The following is a 26,784-nucleotide window of genomic DNA, read 5'->3' on the forward strand; positions in this document are numbered from 1 at the left end:
TGGGACAACAATTGCTATTGTTACAATGTTGCCCGCATACTGCCTCCCATGGCCGAAACTGGTATTATGACACCTGTCGGGCTGTGGCTAGTAATTTAGCATGCTAATTCAGGTTGATATCTCTGCAGCACTATACCTTGTCATTTTTTAAATGACATCATCGCCCTAATTTCTTCTCATTCTTTTGATGCGTGTAGCTCATTTTTTTTATATTTTTACTTCAATTATTACACATGGCACCTTTAAGAAGGTGAGGTTTGTTCCTCTTATCAGTATAACTCTATGGAATTCTAAGACTTTGAAGCTCAATATCTCAGAACTACTCATAGAACATAGATAGAACCTCATAATTCTAAGGGGACGAAGAGGAATAAACATGGCAAATGTGGTGCTTGTATCCACTAGTGAACAATTATTGCTGTTATCTGCTCACTATATTTCGATGTGTCTGAAAAACCACCTCAAGCGTAAAAACTATTGTGCAATATTCACATGTTTTCATTAGTCATTTTTCATTTCACATTTTAGATTTGCACATTTTCTGGGTTAATTCTCTCTCTCACTCACACACACACACACACACACACACACACACAAACACACACACAAACCTACCTTTATTGCTGCTCTGGAACCATCTGGGATTCCATCACAGTACTTCCCTGTGATGAGACCACAAGCCAATGGAGACCAGGTCATGGCTCCTATACCTGAGAGAGAGTTTTATTTTTTTTTTACTCTAAAATGAGAATTCCGGCCATTTTTCACATACTGTAGATCTCTGTTTCTCGAAGTCACTGAGTACTGTTGGTATGGGAAACGCTAGGCTATCGGTATTGGCAGATATGGGCCTTTCAAGTTTAAGTTTGGTTTATTGTCACATGTATTTAGTAGGCCTACAATACAATGAAATGCATTTTGCTCCTTCCGGCGATTGATAGTGGAAAATGCATTTTATTTTCAAACTTGTCTTCATGGTTCTCATATCATTCACGCTCTTGGAGACAAAAAATAGGCTAGCCTATTTTTTTCAAACGTAGCCTAGACGCAGATATCACCTTTGGTGTAGCCAGTTCTAATGGTTGCCGTCTATGTGAGCACATAGATACCTGGAATGGGATGTGAGCCAAGGGAGGAGAGACTTTGTTTACTAACTTTGTTTGTTGACTTTGTTGGGCCAACATCATTTTGGCCGGTGGGGTAACGTTGTTGCAATGTTACGATGTTGCAATTGCATTTCAATAGAAAATCATTCAACAATCCGCAAAACATCAGCCTACATATCGGACGCATGGCAGAGAGTAACCACTTGCAGATTATCTTTATCTCTGAAACATGGCAATGTTATAAACTATAGCTTAGACATACATCAAACCAACAACATATATTAACATTGATTCATACTAGTACAGTGGCCCCCAAACTTTTTCTTCCGAGGGCCAGCTCACTATGCCTGTATATCAGTAACCATAAATAGCTTAGTGCTGTGAACAACAGCAGTCTATTTTGAATATTCTATTACATTTAAAGGAAAATTCCGGTATTTAGCACTTTGAGTCCCTTCTCTGGTTTGTTTTGGATGAACTAGAGTGGTGGACACCGAAATTTTGACGATTGGTCCTGTCTCGACTTTTCTGACTCGTTTTGAATTGCCTTTGACTAGTCAGAGTGGCTGCCTACGGGCATAGTGAAACATGTCTTAAAACAACCCTTAACGTTCATTTTCAAAACTGTGCAACTCACCGAGTGGTTAGTGGTGTTCATTGATGTTCCAAAACAAGTAGCGTAGCGAAATACAGTTTCTGTCTTTTTATTTGCCATTTTGTAAAATCCCATTGATTTCTGTTGGAAGACTCATTGCACGTTGATATTACTGCACCACCGTCTATGCTTCAGACTCAAATGTTGAGCGGAAGTTTGTACGCGGTTGTGAGTTGTCTGAAAAAATAGTTCCACAACAGCAAATAACTGGATTGAAATCATACATTGCACTGATATATTTGTTTTTAAAAATCAACGAACACCACTAACCACTCGGTGAGTTGCACAGTTTTGAAAACGAACGTTAACCGGACCAATCGTCAAAATGTCGGTGTCCACCACTCTAGTTCATCCAAAACAAACCAGAAAAGGGACTCAACGTGCTAAATACTGGAATTTTCCTTTAAGATTCGCCATAGAGAACGAATGGGGGAAATTACGATGATATATACCATGGACATGTTTTGCGGGGCCACCCAAAATGAGGTGGCAGGCCGTATTTGGCCCACGGGCTGTAGTTTGGGGACCACTGTACTAGTAGATAGTAGAATGCACATTGTAACATGATGATGCAACATGGTTCACAATGGGCGTCAATATCCATTCTTGCCGGGAGGACCATTTTCTACCTCACACTACGGATTTTGAATGCTATTCATAGCCTTTTTTCCGCGTACATAATGGTCATGGTGACCCAATAGTTCAGCGGTCCTCAATAGGCGGGCTGCGGTTTGGGTTTCGGACCCTAACGTGATGCTGGATAATTATTGAGATTTTTACAGAAGATTTCAAAGCTGTGCTAAATGTTTTGTAGGCTATTAACAATAAGAGCATTAACTTCAGTAGCTACAGGAACCATCATCTCGCTTGCTGCTACTCAGCCAATCAAATCTGTGCATTCAGATAAAGTCGAGTCAGTGAGTGAAGTTATAAAAGAGTGATGAAAGTTTTTGGCTTTAATCCCTCAGGTCGATATAAATTGTGCGTGCCTACATTTTCTGCTTGCTTTTCAGTTAGGGGCGACTGCGCTCCTAGTAAAAAGAGTTAGTCTGGAGCCCTGTAATCTGGAAAATGTCAGACTAAATGACAAAATGAATGGATCCATGATTTTATAATAAAGTTTGATGGTCATGCAAATTACGGCAGTCTTCAAATAACAAAACTGCTGAACAGAACGCTGAGAGACTGAAATATGAGAGAAACACAAGAAAAATGGGAGTGCTGGCAGGCATGACGTGTGTGTGTGCAACTGTACCTATCTTATGGTATAGCTCGGGGAGCTGCACCTCAACCTTGTCCCTCTGAAAGTAGTGATACTCTGCCTGCTCGCACACTGGAGGGATAAGATTAAACTGCCTCGCCACAGAGTAGGCCTCCTGGAGAGAGAGAGAGGGAGAGGGTGGGTTGGGGGGGGATTAGAGATAAAGAAAAATCAGTCAGCAGAGCATCAGTCCCCCAACCTACTATCACACCAATCCATCCATATTTGTCTCTCCATACATTGCACACACATTGCTTTGGCAATATTGTTACTTTTACAGTCATTACATTATAGCTCATTATGACAGCCGCTAGTGGTAGTCTATCAAACACTTTGGTTGAGATGTGGCAGTCCCTGACAGCTGATGTTAAGTTTCAATTCCTCGAAATGGGGGCAGGGGTCTACACTAGGTGGCAGTCTCCCCAGGTCTCGCTTGATCACTTCCCCGGAAAGTTTAAGTAACAGGCAACACTTCATATTTCATGAAAGACGTTATATCTCCATTTCTAGAAAAAAAGTGATTTTGATGAAAACTAGTGTTTAGCTTGGGACACTGTTTAGCTTGGGATTTCTCAGGAACAGAGGCGTGTAGAAATACACGGTTTGCACCCACCGAGAGCTTAAAGTCTCACCTTTTAATCAAGCTATTGTATGTGTTTATAGCTATAACACAGAATATGCTGTGGCTGTACAAAAATCATCAACAATGGTCTAGATTGCTGGCACTCTAGGACAAAGCTCCCAAAACAGCTTGGCATTTAATGAGCTTTTTGTTTTCAAATTAGTGATTTTCGGTTTTTTGCAGAATGTGCAAGTTGAAGTCATGAAGAAGCCACTCCATGTTTCAGATAACAGTATTGGTTGCCTTAAAAGTATACATTTTGTCATTGAAGTTGGGTATAGTGTTGGCAAATTTCTGCCTCACTATCTTTGTGCTGGGGCGTGTTAGCTAATTTCCATACTGAACCAAAGAGTATAGAAGTAACAAGAGGCGAAACTCAATAGAACGTCCCATTGCAACAAACGCACCCATAACCGAGCTGCAGCTCCGCCATCTTGGACTGAATGCAACACAACTATCATAGAACTTAATGATATCGGTCCAGATTAAAAAGTTTCTTACAGTATAAAAAAAAATATATCTAACCTTTTCTCATACCCTGAATTCCCCAACTGTCATAAATCGTATTGAGAAATGCAAAATATGATGACTAAGGCTATACATTTATTCATAATAATTTAGTTTCCAACAGATTTGACAGATGGAAATAGGTACCAGTGTTGCGCGGGTTTGGTCACAAGCGGCCCGCGGTCGCCCGATATTTTAATCAACCCGACCGCAACTCGGACCGCGAATATTAATTAGGACAAAATTATACCCGACCCGCGATCCGACCCGCTTATTTACAAAATGTGTGCTTTTGGTTATAGTCTGCATGCAGTGTGACAGTTGGCCATTTCTGTAAAACAAACTAATTTATTTAGGCATGCAGAACATAATGTTTTATGTGGGAGAGAGAATGAGAATAAGAGCGCAAGCACGACGCAGCAACCAAAAAAGGATTAGAACACTAGGATAAGATTTGAAGGCCATGGACATACATCTTTCTTTCGAAAACAGAAATGGTGAGGCAAGGTAGGCTAGAGAGATACATTGCTGGTCAAAACGTTAGCGTAAGAACTGGTTTATAATGCTGAATGAAGCACAAAGCTTTACAAAAGCACATCCACTGTTTAAAGTCACAAACACAACGAACTGTAACTTTTATGCATGCGCGAACCTATACATAGGATGTGTAGTCTGTGCCATAACATTTATTCCTGCAGGCTGCCCGTTTTGGCTGTCATACTTTTAAATGGTTTCGCAAGAAGTAGGCCTACATAGACCATAACTTACTGTCATCTTCTTTAAGAACTTTTCCCAAAATTTCCCATAGCCTATATCGCTTTTCATGAAGGGGTGTCTATTATTTTTAACTCGCGTCTTCAGCTTCTTTACTGTTGACTTTACTGTAGGCCTATTGATGCTTTACTGTATTGATGCCAGCCTTCTTGTGATATTTTAAGTAGGCCTAGGCCTATTTGTAGAAAATATATATTTAATTAATTTTAACTGACCCACCCGCAAATGACCCGAATATCATTAAAATATTTTGTTTATGACTCATAACCGCGGGTGACTGCGGTCATCCGCGGGCAACCGCTTAATTTCGGGCAGACCGCGCAACACTGATAGGCACCCACCAGCCCAGCACTAAACTCCGAGCATGGTAAACAAAATCGGATATTTCAGGCAGTAAAAGCCTCGGTAAGAACCAAACCAGATCTGGTTCAAATCTACACACCTATGGCTACTGAAAAATATAAGGTTAATTTATGAAATGTTATTTTGAGGTATTAGCAGGGGCACTGCTGAGCAGGGGCACTGGTTGTAAAGTAGCCTACAGTTAAGAAAATGGATCGATTTCTGAGAGAAATGAAGTTGGTAGGCTATGTAAGATTAGCCTACCGTAAAACTTCAAATAATAGCCGAGTCCCAAAGAGACGCCTGTCTCTTTTAAACGCCTGGCATGGCTACAGGTTTGGGTTAAAGGCCGGTCTCAAGTAGAGGCCTGGTCTGTTTTTTAGTTTAGGGTTGTGTTTAATCTTATAAAACCCGTCAGATCGTCTGTTTAAAGCCCAATTCACACAAAAGATTCGCAATGACACGAAACCGTTACAGAAAGGATGTTACAGCGGTGTGAATTAGATGTTGCACGTCGTTGCAAGCCGTTGCAAAGCATTTACCATGTCTGGTCATAGTTGGAAGGTTTTAGAATGTTGCATCAAGTTGCTGGTTAATATTAGAATGTTGATTAATTAAATTAATTAGAATGTTGCAGCTTATCTCGTCGAGAATCTTGGGTGTTATTTGGGCTTATGTATGGTGCAGACAGCGCATGTTATTATTAGATGGCATTAAAAGACTGCGGTGGGGAAAAGCTAGAGTTCCAAATTGTATAACTTTTTTTCAATATGAACTATGCCTATATGTCCGATGTCGTCATCATTCAATTCATCCCTTGTGTTTAAAATTTGCGGATAGGCCGATGGTAAGCTTGTTTTAATGCTGGCAACAAAACCAGAAGGGTTCGCAAACGTTATTCTTTATTCTAAATGTACTGCCATGTGAGCTTGTTTCGCCAAAAAAACTCTATTGCAGATATCAATGCGTCTTTTTTCACGGGTTTGGCCTCACAGCAGAGGCTTAGACAACTATGACCCACGTTTTGGTTTCGTAATTTGCCCTACTTATTGACTGCAATGTAGTCAATTGACTGCTTGACAGGTTATTTTTATTTTTCTGTACAATAAACAAATACATCTGCTTTATGCCGCAGAATTACGCACTTGGCCAGCCTATAGAACGGGCACATTTTGGAGAGAATAGAGAATGTACGCACGCAAGAATCTGTAGGCTATTTGTGGCTGGTTACCAGCAAACAATTTTTAATGCATTAACTCAAGACGTCAAACCTTTTCTAAACAATACAAACAGAAAGGAGGCAGCAGGCAGCAAATATAGAAGAGTCATTTCCAGTGGAAGAACAAAATGCTGAATGAAGCCCAAAGATATGAAGGCATATCTGGCAAGTTGTTATTTTTTGAAGACGTAAATGGTTGGGCTATAGGCCTAGTTTGCAAGAAGGAGACATAAAGTGTGAGCATGCCACACTATCCACAGCTGTGGTAGCGGGGGGTAGGATGATTACTATAGGATTTATATAAAATTCTTCAACAGAAGGCCTGCCTCGAATGCAGGCTTGCCCAAAAAAAAGGCCTGTGGTTTGCGCAGCCTGCAGTAAGTAGGTCAGTGAGTTAGGAGTCCTCTAGACTTTTTTTAAGCAGTCTCAGAGGTGGAAAGTTGCGTTCGTTGGGGGCAGGGCCGGATTAACAATTCATAGACCCTTGGGAACAAATGTCTGATGGCCCCCCCTGCCCCCCAGCCAACGTGAATCGGGCGGTCAGTTAATAGGCCTATCTGTGGGGCCAAGCCTCACCAAGTAGCCCATTTGTTTACAACTAACATAACATTTAATTAAACTGTTTATAGGCTATGCCGACATCAACATTTTGAATACCAGTGTCGGGTGAATTAGTAAATGCCTTCTGGCTGAAAGCTGCTTAGGATCCCCCCTGTCAAGCAATAACCATACAAAAAGTTAAAAACAGATGACATGATGCGCGTCACTGACATAATGCGCAAATAATATAGCCATATATATATATATAATATAGAATACATGTGTTTATTTTAGAGGGGATATTTGAACGTCATTTTTGAGCAATTTTGACAGCCCTAGTCCACTGTAGGCTATGCCAATCGTCTATTAACACCTTCCACCTAACCCCGGTGAGTGGGGGTCGCTATAATGCGTGTGAAATAGCACCATTGAGTAGCCAATGCGAAATAGCCTTAAAATCATTCCGGTGTTGTGTGCCTTCTGGTTTCTCCACCTACTGGTTTCCTTGCGCGTGCATGCGCTGCAGAAGTTGTCAGACATTCACAAACAAGTTGTTTTAGGCGGTTTGAAGTTGCTTTTCATACGCCATGAGCGCTCGGCTACATTACAGCCACTCGGACAAAAGACATGTAAAAAAATATATGTTTTAAAAAACTAGCATTAAACTGGATTCGATCCCGCAAAAGCAACACACGCGTGACTCTCCATCCTGATTCCCTACTCTTTGAGCCAACTAATGTTACGCGAATCAATTAACTATTGTAGGCTACCATTAATTAATAACGTAGGCAACACCCAGGTAACATGTTGTCCAGGGTATCTGAAACAAGGGGTTGCCTCTCATCTACAACTGGTTACCTTGGGCTGCTAGTCGTCAGTGCACTGTGCACAGTAGGCCTATACTACTCTTTATGGTTGATCAACTAAAAATAAAAGATGTATTTGGTGATGACGTTATTGTAGGCCAAGTAGACCTAAATTCTGAGAAATTAAATGGTACGAGAAACGATCTACATAGCGCACAGTGTTGCGCGGTCTGCCCGAAATTAAGCGGTCGCCCGCGGATGACCGCGGTCACCCGCAGTTATGAGTCATAAACAAAATATTTTAATGATATTCGGGTCATTTGTGGGCGGGTCAGTTAAATTAATTAAATATATATTTTCTACAAATAGGCCTACTTAAATTATCACGAGAAGGCTAGCATCAATACAGTAAAGCGTCAACAGTAAAGAAGCTGAAGACGCAAGTTAAAATAATAAAGACACCCCTTCAGAAAAAGCGATATAGGCTATGGGAAATATTGGGAAAAGTTCTTAAAGAAGATGACAGTAGTACAAGTTAGGGTCTATGTAGGCCTACTTCTTGCGAAGCCATTTAAAAGTATGACAGCCAAAACGGGCAGCCTGCAGGAATAAATGTTATGGCACAGACTACACAGCCATATCTACCGGTATGTATAGGTTTGCGCATGCATAAAAGTTACCTTAGTTCGTTGTGTTTGTGACTTTAAACAGTGGATGTGCTTTAGTAAATGTGCTTTGTGCTTCATTCAGCATGATAAACCAGTTCTTACGCTAACGTTTTGACCAGCAATGTATCTCTCTTGCCTATACCTTGCCTCACCATTTCTGTTTTCGAAAGAAAGATGTATGTCCATGGCTTTCAAATCTTATCCTAGTGTTCTAATCCTTGGTGGTTGCGTGCATGCTTGCGCTCTTATTCTCATTCTCTCTCCTTCGCAAACATTATGTCCTGCATGCCTAAATAAATTAGTTTGTTTTACAGAAATGGCCTACTGTCACACTGCATGCAGGCTATAACTTAAACTGCGATGTTTGATTTTAAATTAATATAAATTTAGCCGGGACTGTAAGCTGGCACACGTGGGTGCTCGATGTTTTCAGTGGGTGCCCGAGAGACAGAGCACCCACGGTATCGCAACTGTATTTGACAAAGGACCGATATAGGCTATTTGCTAGTGAAAAAATATGAGCTTTCAGTGTGATACGATCTCTTAGATAGATAGATAGATAGATAGATAGATACTTTATTGATCCCCAGGGGAAATTCAAGGTCTCAGCAGCATACATACAAGACAAACACATTCTTTAACAGCAGAAGAGTAATTAAAGTATATAATATAAAAACACAACTAAGCAGTAAGGACAGTAGAAGATCAAGAATATGCTAAATATACTAAAATTACAAATTATACTAACAGTTAATCTAAATCAATTCAGTATTCATTCAAACAGTATCCACATAGTGGTGATTAATAAATCAGAGGCGCTTGCAATGACTGAGGCAGGGACTGAGCCTGAGATTCTCTGTGCATAGTAAGGTATGGTAAGGTGCTCTAAGGTGCTCTGTGTGAATGAGTGTCATGGTGGTAGTGCAATGGTGATAGTGGTCATGGTGATAGTGCAAATGAGTAAGTCAACAGTGCAACAATGCAGAAATAAAGTAAAGGAAAGTCTATATATCTATATATATAACTATTTAAGAAAATGTATAAGTGTGGCCACAGTTCGGCTGTGGCATGGAGGGGGGGGGGGGGTATGCATATGTGCTAATGTGCTAATATAGCACGCAAACAGTGAGGCATAAAGACAGTGGTACAAGTGGCTAGTGGACAGACAGTACCAAACATGGAGGGGATGAAGAGGCAGACAGACTATGCAGAGAATTTGTAAATTACGTTTGATTAAAACGTGTTTCATCTGTTCTGGCTATCCCCGCTATTTGGATCTTACTGTATCTCACTCAATGAACAACATCTCAACACTAAAGGAATGATGATCCGTAATTGTCATCAGATAACCTAGTCATATAGGTAGACATTCAGGGCCAGGCTTTTGCGCCCACTTCAGGCGTATTTGTTTCGCAATGTGCGTGTAAAATCATTGCGAGGTATGTACAAACACGCCACAATGATGTAAAAGCGCAAACTGCCTGTCGCGGTAGCTGAAAGTGGCAGATTGTGTTTGTCATGTAATGCATGCATTCATGGGAGGATCCAGGGGAAAGTTGGGAGTTTAGCGTAAAAAGATGGGAGGGGAAGAGTAAAGAGCGCCTAATTATGTATTCCGCGGTATGTACAAAGACTGCTCCTGAAAGCACACGTCTATTCTGTGCCTAAATACTTCTGCCTTGTAAAAGCAGGTGTTAATCCAAATTGCAGTTCAATGCGTCAATAAGAGAACATTTCAAAGACAACAGAATCGCTATTTAGAGCACCAGTTTTTGTGGTGAAAGTATTTGTACTACCAAAAGCAACCTCAACTTTCGTTGGCCTTTTGAATGTCTTACTTTCACTTACACGTCATTCACTTAAACTTTCCTACTTGCTAGATTTGACCAATCTTTCATTGCCTATGTGCACAAGTAGTTTGAGTAGAACTAGCCTACTGATCTTCATTATCTCCCTGCTTGTTTACATCCCATCATGTATGGTATTATTTCATGATCGCTAAACGTTTGATTCTTTTTATTGTTGTCATCAGTTAACTTCATTCAACTGCGCTTGTATGTAGGTGCTGCCATTCAGTTGTGGACGTTCGTAAATTGCGTTTATGGGCGGAGAAAGGCGCAGTTTACACTAAGGATTGAACGATTGATAAATACGACGGAAACTTGGGTCTGACAGCGTTAGCAATCTGCGGTGTGTCCATGACGCTGATAACGCTACGTTCGCAAATATACGTACATCTGGCCCTCAGTGTGTTTGAAATAATTAATTCGATAATATTTTCCATCTTTGCAGAGGAAAAGTTTTGTGTAAAGGGAATTAAAGGCCTGTCTCATATCACGGTCTGCCTGTCTCTAATACTAGCCGGTGCAGTTTGGCAATTTGGGAAAATAAAAGCCCGGGCTATTATTTGGAGTTTTACGGTATTTACCTTTTCATCCAACGTATGTTCCTCGTCATGAAATGATTGAATTATCGTCTTGCCGCTTGCTGATAGCCATGTATGCTAGTTAGTTAGCTTCTCTAGTCATTCCAGTTGACAGGCTACGTAGCTTGAGCTAAGTGATGGCTGTCTATTTTGTTTCCAGTTTAAACATAGGCCTACTGTATTTTCAAGTAGACTTACAGTCTGGAAGGAACAGTGATGGAAAGTAAACTTTCTGTTATGTGGTACATTAAAAATCCATTGTAAAGTCTTTCTGTCAAACTTGTTGTAGATCTGCCCAGTGAATGGACATGATCCTAGCCCATGTATGTAGCCCTACATAATATTATTGCCGTTTAATTTGAGCGGTGTGATATTAAAATATTTTTTCTTATACATATGACCTGGTGTTTAAAAGTGAACTAGTGGTTCGAAATTGAGCACAATATAGTGACCAATCTTGGCATGTTCTGATTGAAGTCAACGACCATAGTGCCATGATCAGTCCAAAATGGCGAAAGCGCGACAGCAGTGCCAACTAGCGATTGTTGTCAAAACTGCAACACTTATTGTTCTTCTTAAGTTTTATTATTATTCCCGTCTCCCTAATTTTTTGTAAGCTCTAGCGCCTAGGCCCTTTGACACAGAGACACCGTTCCAACTTTAAAACGTCCGGTCAGTACCGGTGTAAGTTGCTCGCGAAGATGACGTCAGGTGGGCGTGTCATTCGTCCGCCATATTGGATTGAACAGAAAGCGAAACTAAATTTTCACAGGTCACAAATTTGGTCCGAATGCCACGAGACTTGACGTACATTATCCTTGGACCAAGCCTCATAAAAGTTACCAAAATGATTTTTGATTTTCGAAAGTGTTTGCCCGTAACAGCCAAACGTAATCGGCGGCGAAGCTCCGAAACAGGAAGTCGTCCATATCTCAGGAACACTGTCACATATCGATACCAAATTTTGTATTTGAACTCGGGACTCCAATGTGAGGGTGCATAAGCTAAAAAAAAAAACAACATTCCAAAAGTTTCCAGCATTTGGCAAACCACCCACCCGTATTTGGTAACTATCACCTTTCTCATTTGCAGTTGTACATCTATCACAATATCAGAATGCCTTCCAAGTATGAACAATGTCTATGGGCAGCCTTGCCCAATCATGAAATCCTTGCTCAGCCATGGGATACTATGGACTTACGAACTGAAATAGCAAGGAGAACATTAGCTATTTATTGCTGACATAGTACAGTTATTTTCACATTGACGGTATTCAAATAAAATTTTTCATTATTGTTAAATACGGGCATTTAGGTTTTACTGTGTTGTTTTGTTGTAAAGACATGCAAGGCATTCTGGGCCATGTAATGAACAGTGGTTGGCAGCACTCCATACGTATTAATATGAATAGGTGTTTCTGTAAACCTAGGGACAATAAACAGCTATCTCTGTTACAGAAACGAGCTGGTAATCGCTCATTGAAGAGGGAACTATGATAAAAAGATGTGAAATAGCCTACATCTGAACGCTAGGTGGCAACGTTGTATTACATTTCACTAAATACGGTGTGAGCTTCACAAGTAAGGAAGGTGCAAATATTATGTCATTTATCATGGGAAATTATTGGAAACGTTATTTCTTGTTTATTCTAATTGCAAACCAAACACATCCATTCATAATCACACGTACACTTTTAATACCTTGAAAAGACTCTCATTTTGTTTATTTGATGTTGCCTAGCAACGCAGCCTTCAGAGCAAAGATTCTAGAACAGAGCTTCAGAGAGACACGTTTTGAGTTCGTGGCCAAGTAGCCTACCTAATATATCGGTTTCCATGTGTATGTGCTGGATGGCGTGTGTCCTTTATGAAAGTAAGTGTTTTATAGAGTTACAGACATAATGAGTCATGTTGTAGTGGTCAACATAAATGTGCCCCTTCTGTTATTAGAATGCTAAGCGGAGAAGCATGCTAAGCAGAGATTTAGTATCATTAATTTCTTGTGTGGCTAGCTATAGGGAGGAGATGTATGTTGCTAATTGGGATTTATGTTGTTTAGCGTAATGCCATGGTCATTTGATATGAGATGCTTGCACTCGTAACTTCGTCACTTGTAACTTTAGGACTGCTATTTAGCACTTTAGCCCTAAAAGTATCACCTAAGTCTGTGACAGCTTAAAAGAAGTGGCGAGGACTCCTAACGCAATGTTTTGAAATGCGTCTACTATTGTGTACAGGAGCTTCCAATTGTGAGGGAACTTGCATTGTAGGCATAACTAAGGGTTGCAATAACACCACCAACAACCAAAACTAGCCTACTCATTGTCAACATGTACATTACATGTAACGTTTCATGTGAATCAAATTAAAATGTTTTCTTTGCAAACGTAGGCATAGGCATATGGTGACAGATTAATTTAATAATGCTGCTGTGTGAATCACGGTAAGCGCGAATGAAGTGGCCACTTCTTAACGGGACGCATTGTATGGAAGTGGGCTAAGTAAAATAGAGATGTTTCAAATAAGATAAGGTTAATCAGAATTCTACGATATGCCCGCTTGACAACGGCAGAGATAGAACTGGCCTTTGGCCATAGCAACCATCCATTTAGAACGATTGGCCTTCATAGCAACCAAAGATCTGAGCTGTGTTGCAATGTGAGGCAAAGTATAGAAAGGTGATGAAATATACAGAGACAAGTCAAGAAATATAGTGCAATGTAGACAGTACTATACAGCTGATTTACAGACGGTGGTTTAGAGTAATATGAAGTATTCCTTTATTCTGAGATACATCTGAGATAGGCTACATCAATAGGCTCTCAACAACCCCAGGCTCACAAAACAATCCCAAACAGACATAACGTCTTTATAGAGCAAATCCATATAGATTATTTGTCAAATAAACCAGTAAAACAGAATTAGGGGATGGAATATATAACATTCACACTCATAGCTCATATTTTTAAAAATAAATCAGTGAAAAAAGTATCCTGACAAACAAGCAGCATTTTAATGCCTTGGTCATATTTCATAATTTCAATTCTTCTCTAGGTTACCTGATAGCCCAGTTTGAGAGGTGCAAGACGCGTGACATTATTTATTTTGCAGCCAATCACTGCTGTTGTTTTATTTTATTGATTTGATCTTAGTCATAGAAGCTAAATCAGAAGGCAGGCCAAAGGTAAAATCCAACGAACCGCATTCACCCCGCAAGCCAATAGTTGAATAGCCCTCTCCTAGAGCTTTTGAGGTATTGCCACTGCTCCAACACTGAAAGGCACTGTTAGAATGCTTGGATCAAGCCAGGTTCAGCATAGCGTATGCCACTGTCTGCTCACGTTGCTGACCGGACCAGGGCAAGCACACTTTCGCAGTTCCCGCTGGAAATGCAGTCTAGTTACTTCTATACTCTTTGACTGAACTGCAGTTGGCCATCAACGTGCTTTTGTTATTTTTTCGGCCAATCAGCTGCATGTTACAAGCGATACACATGGCTACTTAATATACAGCAGAGGAGCAGAGCGTGAGATATCAGACGCTATGGACCAAGCAAGATGTATTGCAGAAGAGCTCAACCGTGGTTCTTACAGCACTCTGTGGGAGTACTTCTGCGACAAGCCGGGTGCTTCTGGTTATCCACACGGCGATCTAACTCCTGAATCTGAAGATGAGTGCACGGATGATGAAAGCGATTTTATCAAACTTGAGAACATCCCTAATCTACAGCTGACCTTAGCCGACGATGAAGATGAGGACAGTAACGACAAACTTTCTCCAGAGCTTATGTACAAAATACGGAGTGATTCTATAGCTGCCGAAACAGAGTGGCAGAACATGCGAATCATTGGCCATCTTGAGGCAAACAGACATACAGTAGTTACTTTGGAGATGACTACATCCACCAAAAAGCCGCAGATGAAAAGAAAGTCCTCCCGGACCACATATTTCATCGGAGGCAATGAAGTCTGCAGGAATACTTTTCAGTTTCTCGTGGCGTAAGTAATCCCTGATAAATTGCAATCACTGCTACATTGCTTGCTAGCTAGCTACATTGTCATTAGCTAGCTCAGTACTGTCGTTAAAGGTGCCATGTGTAATAATTGAGATAAAAATATCCAAAAAATGAGCTACACACATCAAAAGAATGAGAAGAAATTAGGGCGATGATGTCATTTAAAAAATAAAGGTATAGTGCTGCAGAGATATCAACCTGAATTAGCATGCTAAATTACTAGCCAAAGCCCGACAGGTGTCATAATACCAGTTTCGGCCATGGGAGGCGGTATGCGGGCAACATTGTAACAATAGGAATTGTTGTCCCACGGACCTGTTGAAGTGTGACACCTGAAACAGGGCAAGAGGTGAATGCACTGAATGTACTGTATACGTGTCCCAGAAAACTAATAAAGTATTGCCCCGTTCGGCAGAATTAACATATTCTGTAGCCCGAGTGAGTTAGAAGGAGCAGAATATAACAAACATAACCACCAGCCAAACTGCAATACACGTGTCTCGGTTGTTACTCTAGGGTAGACCAACTCACATGGAATGTGGAGTATGAGTTGATTTTTTGGCGGACATTACACATGGCACCTTTAAAGTGATATGCACATTGAAACTAAGTCAAAGTCAAAGTCAAAGTCAGCGTTATTGTCAATTTCTTCACATGTTCCAGACATACAAAGAGATCGAAATTACGTTTCTCACTATCCCACGGTGAAGACAAGACATATTTTACCAATTTAAGTCCACAGACAAACATAACATTCAAGTAAACAAAAAGTAAGTAAATAAGTAAATAAGAGGGCAATATAATAATGAAAAATAAGAGCAGCAAAATATTGTTGAAATTGTGCATAGACAGTCAATAAAATACTAGTGCAAAGTCAGGCCAATAAGAGGCTTGGGTAGTTCTGTTTGACCTAAGTAATAAAAGAAAGTGGCATAGTGGTGCAAGTTATGTAAGAGCAGCAGAAGTGTTGTGTTTTCAGGACAACAACACCAAGTTGTAAAGTGTACAAGTGTGCAAGTGTTCAAGTGTGCAAATGGGTAGTGCAGGCGGCCATTGTGGGTCCAATGTCCAGGATGTTATGTAGCTGAGGGTGGAGGGGGGAGAGGAGGAGAGAGTTCAGCATTCTTACAGCTTGGTGTATGAAGCTGTTGGTGAGTCTGTTAGTGCGGGAGCGCAGGCTTCTGTACCTCTTCCCAGAGGGCAGTCAAACAGATTGTGAGCCATGGGTGACTTGCATCACTCACACCTTTGGTGCTTCTTGGTGGTGAGGTGGGTGGTGTAAATGTCCTTCAGGGAGGTGAAGCACCAATGATCCTTCCAGCTGTGTTCACTATACGCTGCAGGGCTTTCCTGTTGTATTCAGTGCAGCTTCGCCCCCACACAGCGATACAGCTGGAGAGGATGCTCTCAATGGTGCCTGCGGTAGAATGTGGCTCATGATGGCTGGTGGAGCACTTGCTGCGCCTGAGTTTCCTTGGGAAGTACAGGCCCGGAGCTGAGCTCTCTTAAGCCAGTGATGCAGTGTTGGTGGTCCAGGAGAGGTCTTCACTGATGTGCACCCCAGGAATTTGGTGCTGCTCGCTCTCTCCACCACAGCAGCCGTCGATGGTCAGTGGCAGGTGTTGGGTGTGACCTCTCCGGAAGTCAACAACAATCTCTTTGGTCTTGCTGACATTCAGCAGGAGGTTGTTGTCCCTGCACCACGTGGTCAGATGGTGGACCCTCCAACCTGTATTGAGTCTAAGTAAGCCCTTGGTGATGAGACCCACCAGAAGTTATGTCGTCAGCAAATTTCACTATGTGATTGTTGCTGTAGGTTGCAGTGCAGTCATCGTCCAGCAGGGTGAAGAGCAGCCCGGACTGAGCACGGCCTTGGGGGCCCCTGTGCTCAGTGTGATGCTGCTTGGAGGTATTGTTGCCAACACGTACTACTTGGGGCCTCCTGACAGAGGAAGTCCAGTAGCCAGTTGCAGAGGTAGGCTTTGAGTCCCAGTTTGTCAAGTTTGCAGATGAGTTGTTGTGGTATTATGGTGTTGAATGCAGAACTGAAGTCTATAAAATTGCAATCTCACATATGAGTCTCTTTTTCCAGGTGGGTGAGGGCTGGGTGGAGGCAGAGCAGATTGCATCCTCTGTAGACCGCTTGGCTCGGTATGCAAACTGGAAGGGGTCCAGGGTGGGGGAGAATGGCTTTGATATGTGACATGACAAGCCGCCAAAGCACTTCATGATGATGGGTGTCAATGCCCACAGGGCGCAATGATCATTGAAGCAGGATGGAGCAGTTTTCTTCGCACAGGCATGATGGTGGCAGCTTTGAAACATGATGGAGCGATGGCTTGCTTCAGGAAGTGTTAAAGATGTCTGTGAAGACATCTTTAACACTTACCTGCTACGGGTGTTGATAGCAGCAAGTGTCCTCTTCAGCATGCGGCAGCAGAGAGGCACAGGGGCTGCTCATGTAGAGGGTGATGGGTCTTCTGTGGGCAGGTGCTGTTTTGTGCTTCAAAGCTGAGCAAAGAAGCGGTTCAGGTTGTTGAGCAGAGGGATGTTGCTCTCACAGCTCTGTGGCGGGCTTGTAGTCGTGAGGGGCCTGAATGCCCTGCCATAGGCTTTGTGAGTTCCTGCTGTCTTTGAAGTGGGTGGTTATCTTGTGAGTGTATTCCTTTTTTGCTTCCTTGATGCCACGGGACAGGTTGGCTCTCGCTGTTTTCTAAGCTGTAATGGGAGGTTTTTGGCTAGACTAAACATTGACAGGCAGACCTATCTGCATGAAAAAATCAGGCCTTTCTGTGCTGATGAGGCAAAAGACATCACATGCCCAGTGCCAAGGGTCACAGCACAGAAGAGTGCACAGAAGAATATGCAGAAGAGGATGTGATCTCACCAAATAATTGGACTCTCCTTCACAGCCTCTTGCTTGCTATGTTAGTATTTTTCTATTGGATTCATATTGACATGTTATTGAGCCTTCTATTGGGAACTTCTAGATGTGGTTTATACCTTGGATTATGGGATTGTAACATCTTATCCTGTGTATTAATGCATGCTATTCAGGGCCTTTTGTAATAAAAGCATTTCCATTTCAATAAAGTACCTTCTAATTCTGATTATTCTAATTCCAGTGAAGTGCCTAATACGGGACAAAAGGTCTCGCCAAATTTACTACCAAGCCCCCTAGACATTTTGCCGAGTTTTTTCGTTCCGGCACCAGTGTGAATGGGTCAAGGCGGAAAGGGGGGACGTGGGTGTGGGAAGGGGACGTGGACCTGCAGGCTAACAGATCCAGGTGTCACAGTGACACCTGTAGGGGGAAGGGCTACAGATACCAGATGTCACAGTGTGACATCTATAGAGGAGGGCTTATCTCAAAAATAGGCTATAGGCTAGGCCCACTTTTAAAATGAGCTACTGATACATCAATGGAAAACTTCTCCTGGTCCGTAAAATGATGCCAGGATATTTCTAAACGTTTGTGCTTTTGACCGTTCGTGCCCTGCAAGGCAAGTCTTTCACATTCATATTCGGTTACATCTGCCAAGAACGATAGAGAGCTTACACATTGAGTAACGAGTAGCTTAATGAGTAGGCTACATTTTAGCTCTACCGTAAAACCGTTATAGCGGCGTGGACAAATGGAATGACTGCTAATGTGTTTAATCTGGAGGTTTTTGGCTAGTAATGTGAGCATCTGCTATTAATTTGAATAATGCTTAAATTGCTTGAATGGGCTGATGCTAATGATTTAGCACCTAGCCTACTGAAGGATAGTTTGTATGAATACATCCAGAGTAAGGTGCAAAGGGGCCTGTTAGCATTGCCTGAATTGAATGTGACGCTAGTGGTTTAGCAGCTAGTCTACTTGAACATTAATGACTTCAGTGCTGCTCTCTGTTCTGCTTTAATGAAACGTTTAAGTTAAGATATTTTTTTCTTCTTGTTTCTTTTTTTTACATTGTGGCCCTTGCTGTCATCAGGCAGTGGAAAACAGCTCTACTGAGAGTCACCTCAATATTCCACAACTTGTTGGAACGGCAGATGGCAGAGTGTTTGTCAAGAACTTTGACTGGCAGAAGCATTGAGTCCCTACTTCAGAAGGCTTCCAAAGATCAAGAGTATGGGTGGGCGATATGGACAAAAAATAATATCTCGATATTTTTTGTGATTTTGACAATAACGATAATTAGTCGATATCCTTTAAAACATTTTTTGTAAAGTCACAGTTAAACTTTACAGCTCATTATTTATAAGTAGCATCAATACAATAATAACCAATAACCTAACCTGTGACTTTTTAACCAAATCAACCAATGCATTGTCACTCTGACACATTCCAATTCTGCCCCCACTAGAGTGTGTGGCAATGACATGAGAAAGTCTGAAGCTGAAGTTCCTTTCAAAAACCTTTACTTAGGATTCACTGTAAAATGAAGCAGGCAACAGAGTGCATCTCAGTTATTTCCTTCAATGTTTTGTTAAGAGCAATCATGTAGGTTAGCATTCCAAGTTACAGAATAGAAACTAATCTCAGTTAGCTTATGGCTAATGTATATGAGAAATCCCATAGAGATGCTAACGGTTAGCATAATCGATAAGCGTAGATATTTAGACCAAACTTCAGTCCATTTACAAAGGGTTACATGAGAAGAGTTCTTTGCTTACAACTGACTATCAAAATGCTCAAAGGCCTCCATATAATACCATGTAGGAAAAACGACTGTCTCATCAATGCTACTTTAACAGAAGTAGCGCGACAAAATCCCAAAGTAGTCTAGCTGCACAAAATAAACATTAGGCGTCGTGTGACAGCGTGGACCCACTAGCGATCATGTGACACTTGCTCTGCAGCAGCCAGGGGCTTCTCTCGCATACACCTCCTGGATTTAGTGAATGTATGAGGGTTTCAATGCTTGATTTTTATTATTTATTTCCCCATAAAGTAATTTAAATACTTTCGATAATGTAGAGATTTGCACATCGTTAAAACAACAATCACGATATTATCGCAGACGATATATATCGCCCACTAATCAAAGTTATCAGCACTTCCAGGTTTTATATTGAAACTTTCACATTGTGTTCATATAAAAATAGTTGGTTAATGATGGTGTTTTATGAGAAATAGTTAGCCATTTTAGAGGGCTCTATCTCGTGTGTCCCAGGCATAATTTGTATACTTTCGGCTTTTTGTCTTTCCTATTTTGCAGTCCCCGTGCATGTTAGAATTTTCCCTCCACAGGTATGTGCCTGTAAATTAGGGGGAATTCGATTGCCACCAGGGCGGTTCAGCGAAAGACGGGGCGTGTTCCCGGCGCAAGCGTTCACCGTTGATATTTTGCAGTTTCAGAAAACAATTCGCCTGAATACCAGGGAACTCCTGGTCTAAAGTCTGTGGCGCCAAATGCAGATGCTATTTTAAGAGCATGCATGACCACAGTAACCTGACCCTAATAGCCAGATGAATTTCGTTCAGCTATAGCTCCGCTTCAAGCCACTCCACATCCATCTGGGACCTCTTCCATTGAAAGTGATTTCTGCAACCGACTTTATGGTTCCAGCCAATCAGGGCGCGAGGCGGGAGTTTTCATAGATGTGACATGGCGTAAAAGCGACTGTGACATATTATTAAGCGTCCGCGGGTTGGCTTTGATGTGAGTGGTTGATAGCCGTCCAATAGATGACAGACAAAGTGGCTTATTCAATCATGCATTGATTAGGCCCAATCTGAAGCAACACTTCAATGGATCTGTTCCAGATGGATGAGTGGAGCTAGGCGAAATTCATCTAGCTAGGGTCGGGTTATGACCACAGGCCTGCATGAATGAATCGTTGCACACCCAATCTACAGACACCCCGTGCACAGGCCGGAAACATTCAAAGCCTTGATAATATTTGTCCATTTCGGTTTTGTTAGGTGCATTGGTGACCTAAAGGGTTTAGTAGCCTATATGGTTACAACATCTACATGCAATATCTTTACAACAACAAGCCTAATTATGACCTATTAATTTGGACAACTTTATACAGCCCTATAAGGCTAAAGTTACCTTTAGTTTTGTTCCAATTTACCGTTGTGTATGGCTTTAAACATCGCGTCGCTTAAACATCAACATTATTCCAGCTAGCTAAGGTTTTAAAGCACCACAATTTTTGCCTACCTTTTGTAGCCCATCTGAAATAACTCCAAAGTTGTGTTCCCTCCATCCTTTAGATTTATTTTCAAAAAGCGTTTATATCCATGATGGCCTTAAAGTCTTGAGTTAGTGAGCTTTTTATGTGCTGTTAACCAACCAAATGGTACAAAGAAAGCAGCAAGTATGGCTACAATTTCTGTAGTTGATGCCCATTCATTTGTTATTCTCTCTCCTGCTCATGTTGTCGTGCATTAAGTTGATGATAAAATGTTTACAAACTCTACTTAACAGAAAATATTGTAAATAGCCTACTTTCATGCAGTTAATGGGATTGAATATAAATATGTGCATTCGCATCATTTGGTGCCAGCTGTGTGTCTCTATCTTTATTGCTTCCTGAGATATGGCAGTTGTCATTTCACATGGATTTTCATCATTTCACATGGATATTTCCATAATAACAGCATGAAAGTAAGCTATCAATAAAATCTTAAATTATATTCCATTAACTAACATTACCATATTCTAGAACTATGAACACCTTACATTTCAAAATTAATGAGACCAAACTGTAAACCTCCTACAAACATATTATATGACTGAGCAAATGGGTAATCCATGAATAGATAGAACATACATAATTCTTAATAACTAACCACCATATGATGTTGATGTTTTAACATCAAAGAACACACACTCTTTACATGTTTCCTTCCTCTTCCTCAGGTTTGGTGTTTTCTCTCTGTGCAGAACATTCTGGTAATGTTCTTTGCCTCTTACAAGGCCTAGTCTGTGCTGAGCTTCACATTCACGCTGTCATTGACCACATTCATGGACTCCAAGTGAATCAAGGCCTCCTTGTAGGCTGGGTGAGCAGGCCAGGTTGAGATGTCAGTGGTGAGGAAAGAGGGTCCAGCTGCAGAAGATTAAAGATATACCACAAATCAGGTCCCAGGTTTGCTAGTGTAGCGTCTTTTGGGTTATCTTTCCTGGAAATTTGGGCTTGCCGAAACCTGAGCCATATCTGTCATTTGGACATGTGCAGGAGGTAGATGGTTTGACAGCAGGCAAGCTGGTGGCCAGGGATTTCTTGTGCTGAAGTATCACTGGTGTCTCTCAAAGGCCTTCATTGCACTCCTGGAGATCACTGCTGAAACATGTGAATACCGAAACCAAATTCTTGAAGAACTGCAGGTCGTTCCATGATCGTCAACAGCCACTGAACACTGCAACCACCAAGATGAGGCCTTGATTCACTAAGAGTCCATGCATGTGGTCAATGACGAAGGAGCGAATGTGAAGCTCAGCACAGACTACATAGGCTCTGCAAGAGGAGTATAACTACCAGAATGTTCTGCAGGTGGTGGAAGCAGACAGAAAGAAAACACTAAACCTGAGGGAAGAGGAAGGAAACATGTAAAGAGTGTGTGATCTTTGTAGCAGTTCGGACTTGTAACCAGAGGGTTGCGGTTCAAACCCGACCAGTAGGCATGGCTGAAGTCACCTACTGTAACCCCCCCTACTGGCACCTACTGGCAACCCCCTCACTGCTCCCAGCCACTGTTATGGGCAGCTCACTGTGCCGATTAGTGTGTAAGCCTCACTGTGTGCTGAGTGTGTTTCACTAATTCACGGATTGGGATAAATGCACGAGACCAAAATTTCCCCTCACGAGATCAAAAAGAGCATATATACTTATAGTTATACTTTTATATTAATATGAAAAAGGATTTTCATATAAGACCATGACTGGACTACCTTCACATCTGCTTTTTTATAGATATTGGGACATATCCGCTACGCTTCAAAATGGGGGAAAATGCAATATTTTAGAAACCAATGAAGCTAGAGATATCAGACTGGTATCAAAAGATGTGCAATAGCCACATTTATATTCAACTCTCATTGACACTGTAGGCCTAAATGCATTATTTTGGAAGTTATTTACTTAAAAATTGATTTTTCCAGAGCGGGATACAGGCTCTGCTAAGAAGCAACTTTAGAGGCTTGGTGGACCCCTTAGATACTATTCAATCCAGCTAATATTCTACACATTTTCTTTTCATTAGTATTGTCACATTTTAAAATTGGGCACAAGTTGAATTTCCAAAATTGGGGCAAATGATGCACAGTTAGTGGTTAGTTGTTGTGGTAAACGGTTCGCGAGAAAAGTAACTTTAATTTAATCATAATTTTTTTTGCGCCAGTCTCCCTACCCATTCATCTTGGTGGAATACTTCACGAACTTTACCACAACACAAGACAAACCATATATCAGAATAAACAGCAGACCTTACCGAACACAAAGGTGTAAAGCATGCCCCTGTACAGTTAGCCATTCAAGAGTAATCCAGTTTTAAAATTTGCAGCAATGTCTTTATGCATGTCTCCAACTTTGCGATTCCTAATGTGTTTAAATTGTTCAATAGGTTTACATGATTTTATAACAGGCCAAATACAAAACAAATGTTACAAATATCGTCTAGATATCTGTAAGCATTACAATCAGAGAATATACATATAGGGCAGACAGACGCTCATGAGTTCATGCTTTGTTTTTTCGCTGGATTTTAGGATAGCCTATTATGGCAACTGATTGCATTCCAAGCTACAGGCAACTCTAGCAGGCATTGAATGACTGGAGACTTTGTGAATTTATAGATTGACATAATGTGCTGTCTCTGCTATTGCTGCTTTTGATCAGTTAGATTTTTTTGCAATCTCCTGTGGTGGGCTGGACATCGAAATCGAAATGCCCGCCCGAATCGAAATGCCCGCCCAGATTCCCCTTTTCGCCTTGACCCATTCACACTGGTGCCGGAATGAAAAAACTCGGCAAAATGTCTAGGGGGCTTGGTAGTAAATTTGGCGAGACACTTTGTCCCGCCGTTCCGCCTCGGTCTATGTGAAAGGGACAGTTGTTCCGCGATTCTGGTACATAAAATCGCGGCGATTTCGCCAGTGTGAAAGGGCCTTCTGTCTCATTCTCTATTCACCCCTCAGCTATGTCATCACCGTAACCATACCAACATAGTTGGGCACGTTTGTGCATCTCACTACAGTATTGTTTTAAGTATAAAGAGACTTACCTAGCACTTTCTTGTAACATCATTTGACTTAATTTAAGAAGAGTTTAACTTATTTTAGTAGAGTCCTGAAAACAAGCAAATTTGGTTGCCAGTGCGTTAAGCAAATTTGTCCTAAGAACAAGCAAATTTGGCTGCCAGTGCATTAAGTAAATTTGTCTTGATAAGTCTTTCTAAATTAAGTCAATTAAGTCATTATTTTTCGAAAGAGTGCTTCTTCACACTAAAAATAATCCCAAATAGATTGTTTGATCTTAATATAACATTAATAACACTTGGGTACTTCCTGCGGAAACTCAGGCGAGCAAGTGCTCCACCAGCCATCATGACCACATTCTACCGAGGCACCATTGAGAGCATCCTCTCCAGCTGTATCGCTGTGTGGGGCGGAAGCTGCACTGAATACAACAGGAAAGCCCTGCAGCGCATAGTGAACACAGCTGGAAGGATTATTGGTGCTTCACTCCCCCCCTGAAGGACATTTACACCACCCACCTCACCCAAGAAGGCTTAACCAAAATTGTGAGTGATGCAAGTCACCCCGCCACAATCTGTTTGATCTACTGCCCTCTGGGAAGAGGTACAGAAGCCTGCGCCCCAAGACTACCAGACTCACCAACAGCTTCATACACCAAGCTGTAAGGATGCTGAACTCTCTCCCTCCTCTCCCCCTCCACCCTCAGCTACATAACATCCTGGACATTGGACCCACAATGGTCAGCCTGCACTACTCCACTTGCACACTTGCACACTTTTACAACTTGGTGTTGTTGTCCTGAAAACACAACACTTCTGCTGCTCTTACATAACTTGCACCACTATGCCACTTTCTTTCTTACTTAGGTCAAACAGAACTACCCAAGCCTTTTATTGGCCTGACTTTGCACTAGTATTTTATTGACTGTCTATGCACAATTTCAACCAAATTTTGCTGCTCTTATTTTTTCATTATTATATGTGCCCCCATTATTTACTTATTTACTTACTTTTTGTTTACTTGAATGTTATGTTTGTCTGTGGACCTAAATTGGTAAAATATGTCTTGTCTTCACCGTGGGATAGTGAGAAACGTAATTTCGATCTCTTTGTATGTCTGGAACATGTGAAGAAATTGACAATAAAGCTGACTTTGACTTTGTTAGATTTTATTTTTTGCAGTGTGCTTGCTAGTTTGGTAAGGTTAACCTAGGAAAATCGGAAAACTGACCTATTACCACCCTATTTTCGCCCTTTTATGTGTAGGCCTATGTGTCACTTAAAGGGACACCAGGCAACGTTTTCATGTTAATTAATCATCTTCGTAAGTCGGTATATGGCTAAATGACTCATTTCGGGGCGAATGAAGGCTCTCTCGCTCGCCCCTACTGCACTGTAAAAATTGGATAGTTCCTTGAAGAACCTCAATGTTACTCCAAGAACCCAGGGGCTCTTCTGAGAACTCAAACGTGCCTTGATGCTCTTAGAGGTCTCTGCAAGAACCTTAACGATTTTTCAGTATGAAAGGAGGTTCTTCAAAGAACCCAATTTAATCAAGGTTTTTGGAGGATCTCCAGCTGAGAAAGAATATTTTTCTTGAATTTATCTTTTGCAGGCCTATATTGCTATGTAGCCTAGGCCTAACTGATTCAAAACATAGCCTTATCAGATAATATGATGGGTAGACCTGTAGCCTAGGCAATGCCAACAAAATAAGAGTTTTGATGAATAATCGCCTATAGTTTGACTAGTGTTTCATTGCGCAAAAGAGCTGAAGCATTCAGCTACTTGTGTGGTGTTTTGTTAATTGTGTGTAATAAACTATAGGCTAGGCCTGCTGCCTAGTCTATGCCAAAATAGCAGCAGAACACGGTCGGATAACTCGATGGGCGCACAGGTGTTGCTCGAGGCGATGACGCGCGTGTTGAATCTTCTTTGAAAATGGCAACAGAATTTGACAGTTGAGTCAACGTTACTACAGGAGGTGAGTGCAACATTTTGACAGCCCTATCTCAAGCTTTTTTAATGTTGACGTTTGTCAGAAACTATACCTTAAATGATACATATCCTAAATGGAAACGAGACGTTTTAACCATAACGTTAACCTCATTATAGGCTATAGCATACAACTAAAGGTTAGGTCAACGTGTCATCGTTAGTGAACGTTAATCTTAACTTTTTGTTTAACATAACGTTAATGTTAGAGCTTAGCCTTATTTAGCCTACCGTTAGTTTGTTAAGTTATAAGATCGCATTATGCCTTGGCTTGTATGCTATGTTTAAACTGAATGTTAGCCAAATATTCTGTTTATTTTACTCCTTCAGCACAGACTTTTCAACTTCCCGTGTTTCCAACTCTCCTGAAATGAAAGCTAACATTAATGGAGGAAGTCCTGACGCTCATACTGCTGCACACAGATTAGAAGCTATAGGCTACAGGTCCTAGATGCTATTTGATTCAATTTCAATGTGGTAAGTGTATATAGCATGAGGTACAGCTTTACTTAGTGTTCTTCATTTGCATTCATGCAAAACAACAACCAGTCATTTAAAATATAGGCTACTCCATCTCAATGTTTAATTTCAAAGGTATCCAGTATCATGACACTAGTGGCTGTAGTGAGGGTCCTTTTTTAGTGCACCTAACAA

At 41.3% G+C, this 26,784-nt stretch overlaps 1 protein-coding gene across 1 annotated transcript in view; it reads right to left on the reverse strand.

Annotated features, from left to right (window-relative positions):
* LOC125289408 (voltage-gated potassium channel subunit beta-3-like) overlaps positions 1–26,784 on the reverse strand; it is a 159,955-nt gene that overhangs the window by 12,086 nt on the left and 121,085 nt on the right. Inside the window, exons 10-11 of the mRNA XM_048236219.1 lie at positions 3,017–3,137; positions 616–710 (exon numbers count right to left, since the gene is read on the reverse strand). Of these exons, the coding sequence (XP_048092176.1) occupies positions 616–710; positions 3,017–3,137 (216 nt within the window). The remainder of the gene's footprint in view (positions 1–615; positions 711–3,016; positions 3,138–26,784) is intronic.

Source organism: Alosa alosa, chromosome 24 (assembly GCF_017589495.1).
Source record: "Alosa alosa isolate M-15738 ecotype Scorff River chromosome 24, AALO_Geno_1.1, whole genome shotgun sequence".
NCBI lineage: Eukaryota > Metazoa > Chordata > Actinopteri > Clupeiformes > Clupeidae > Alosa > Alosa alosa.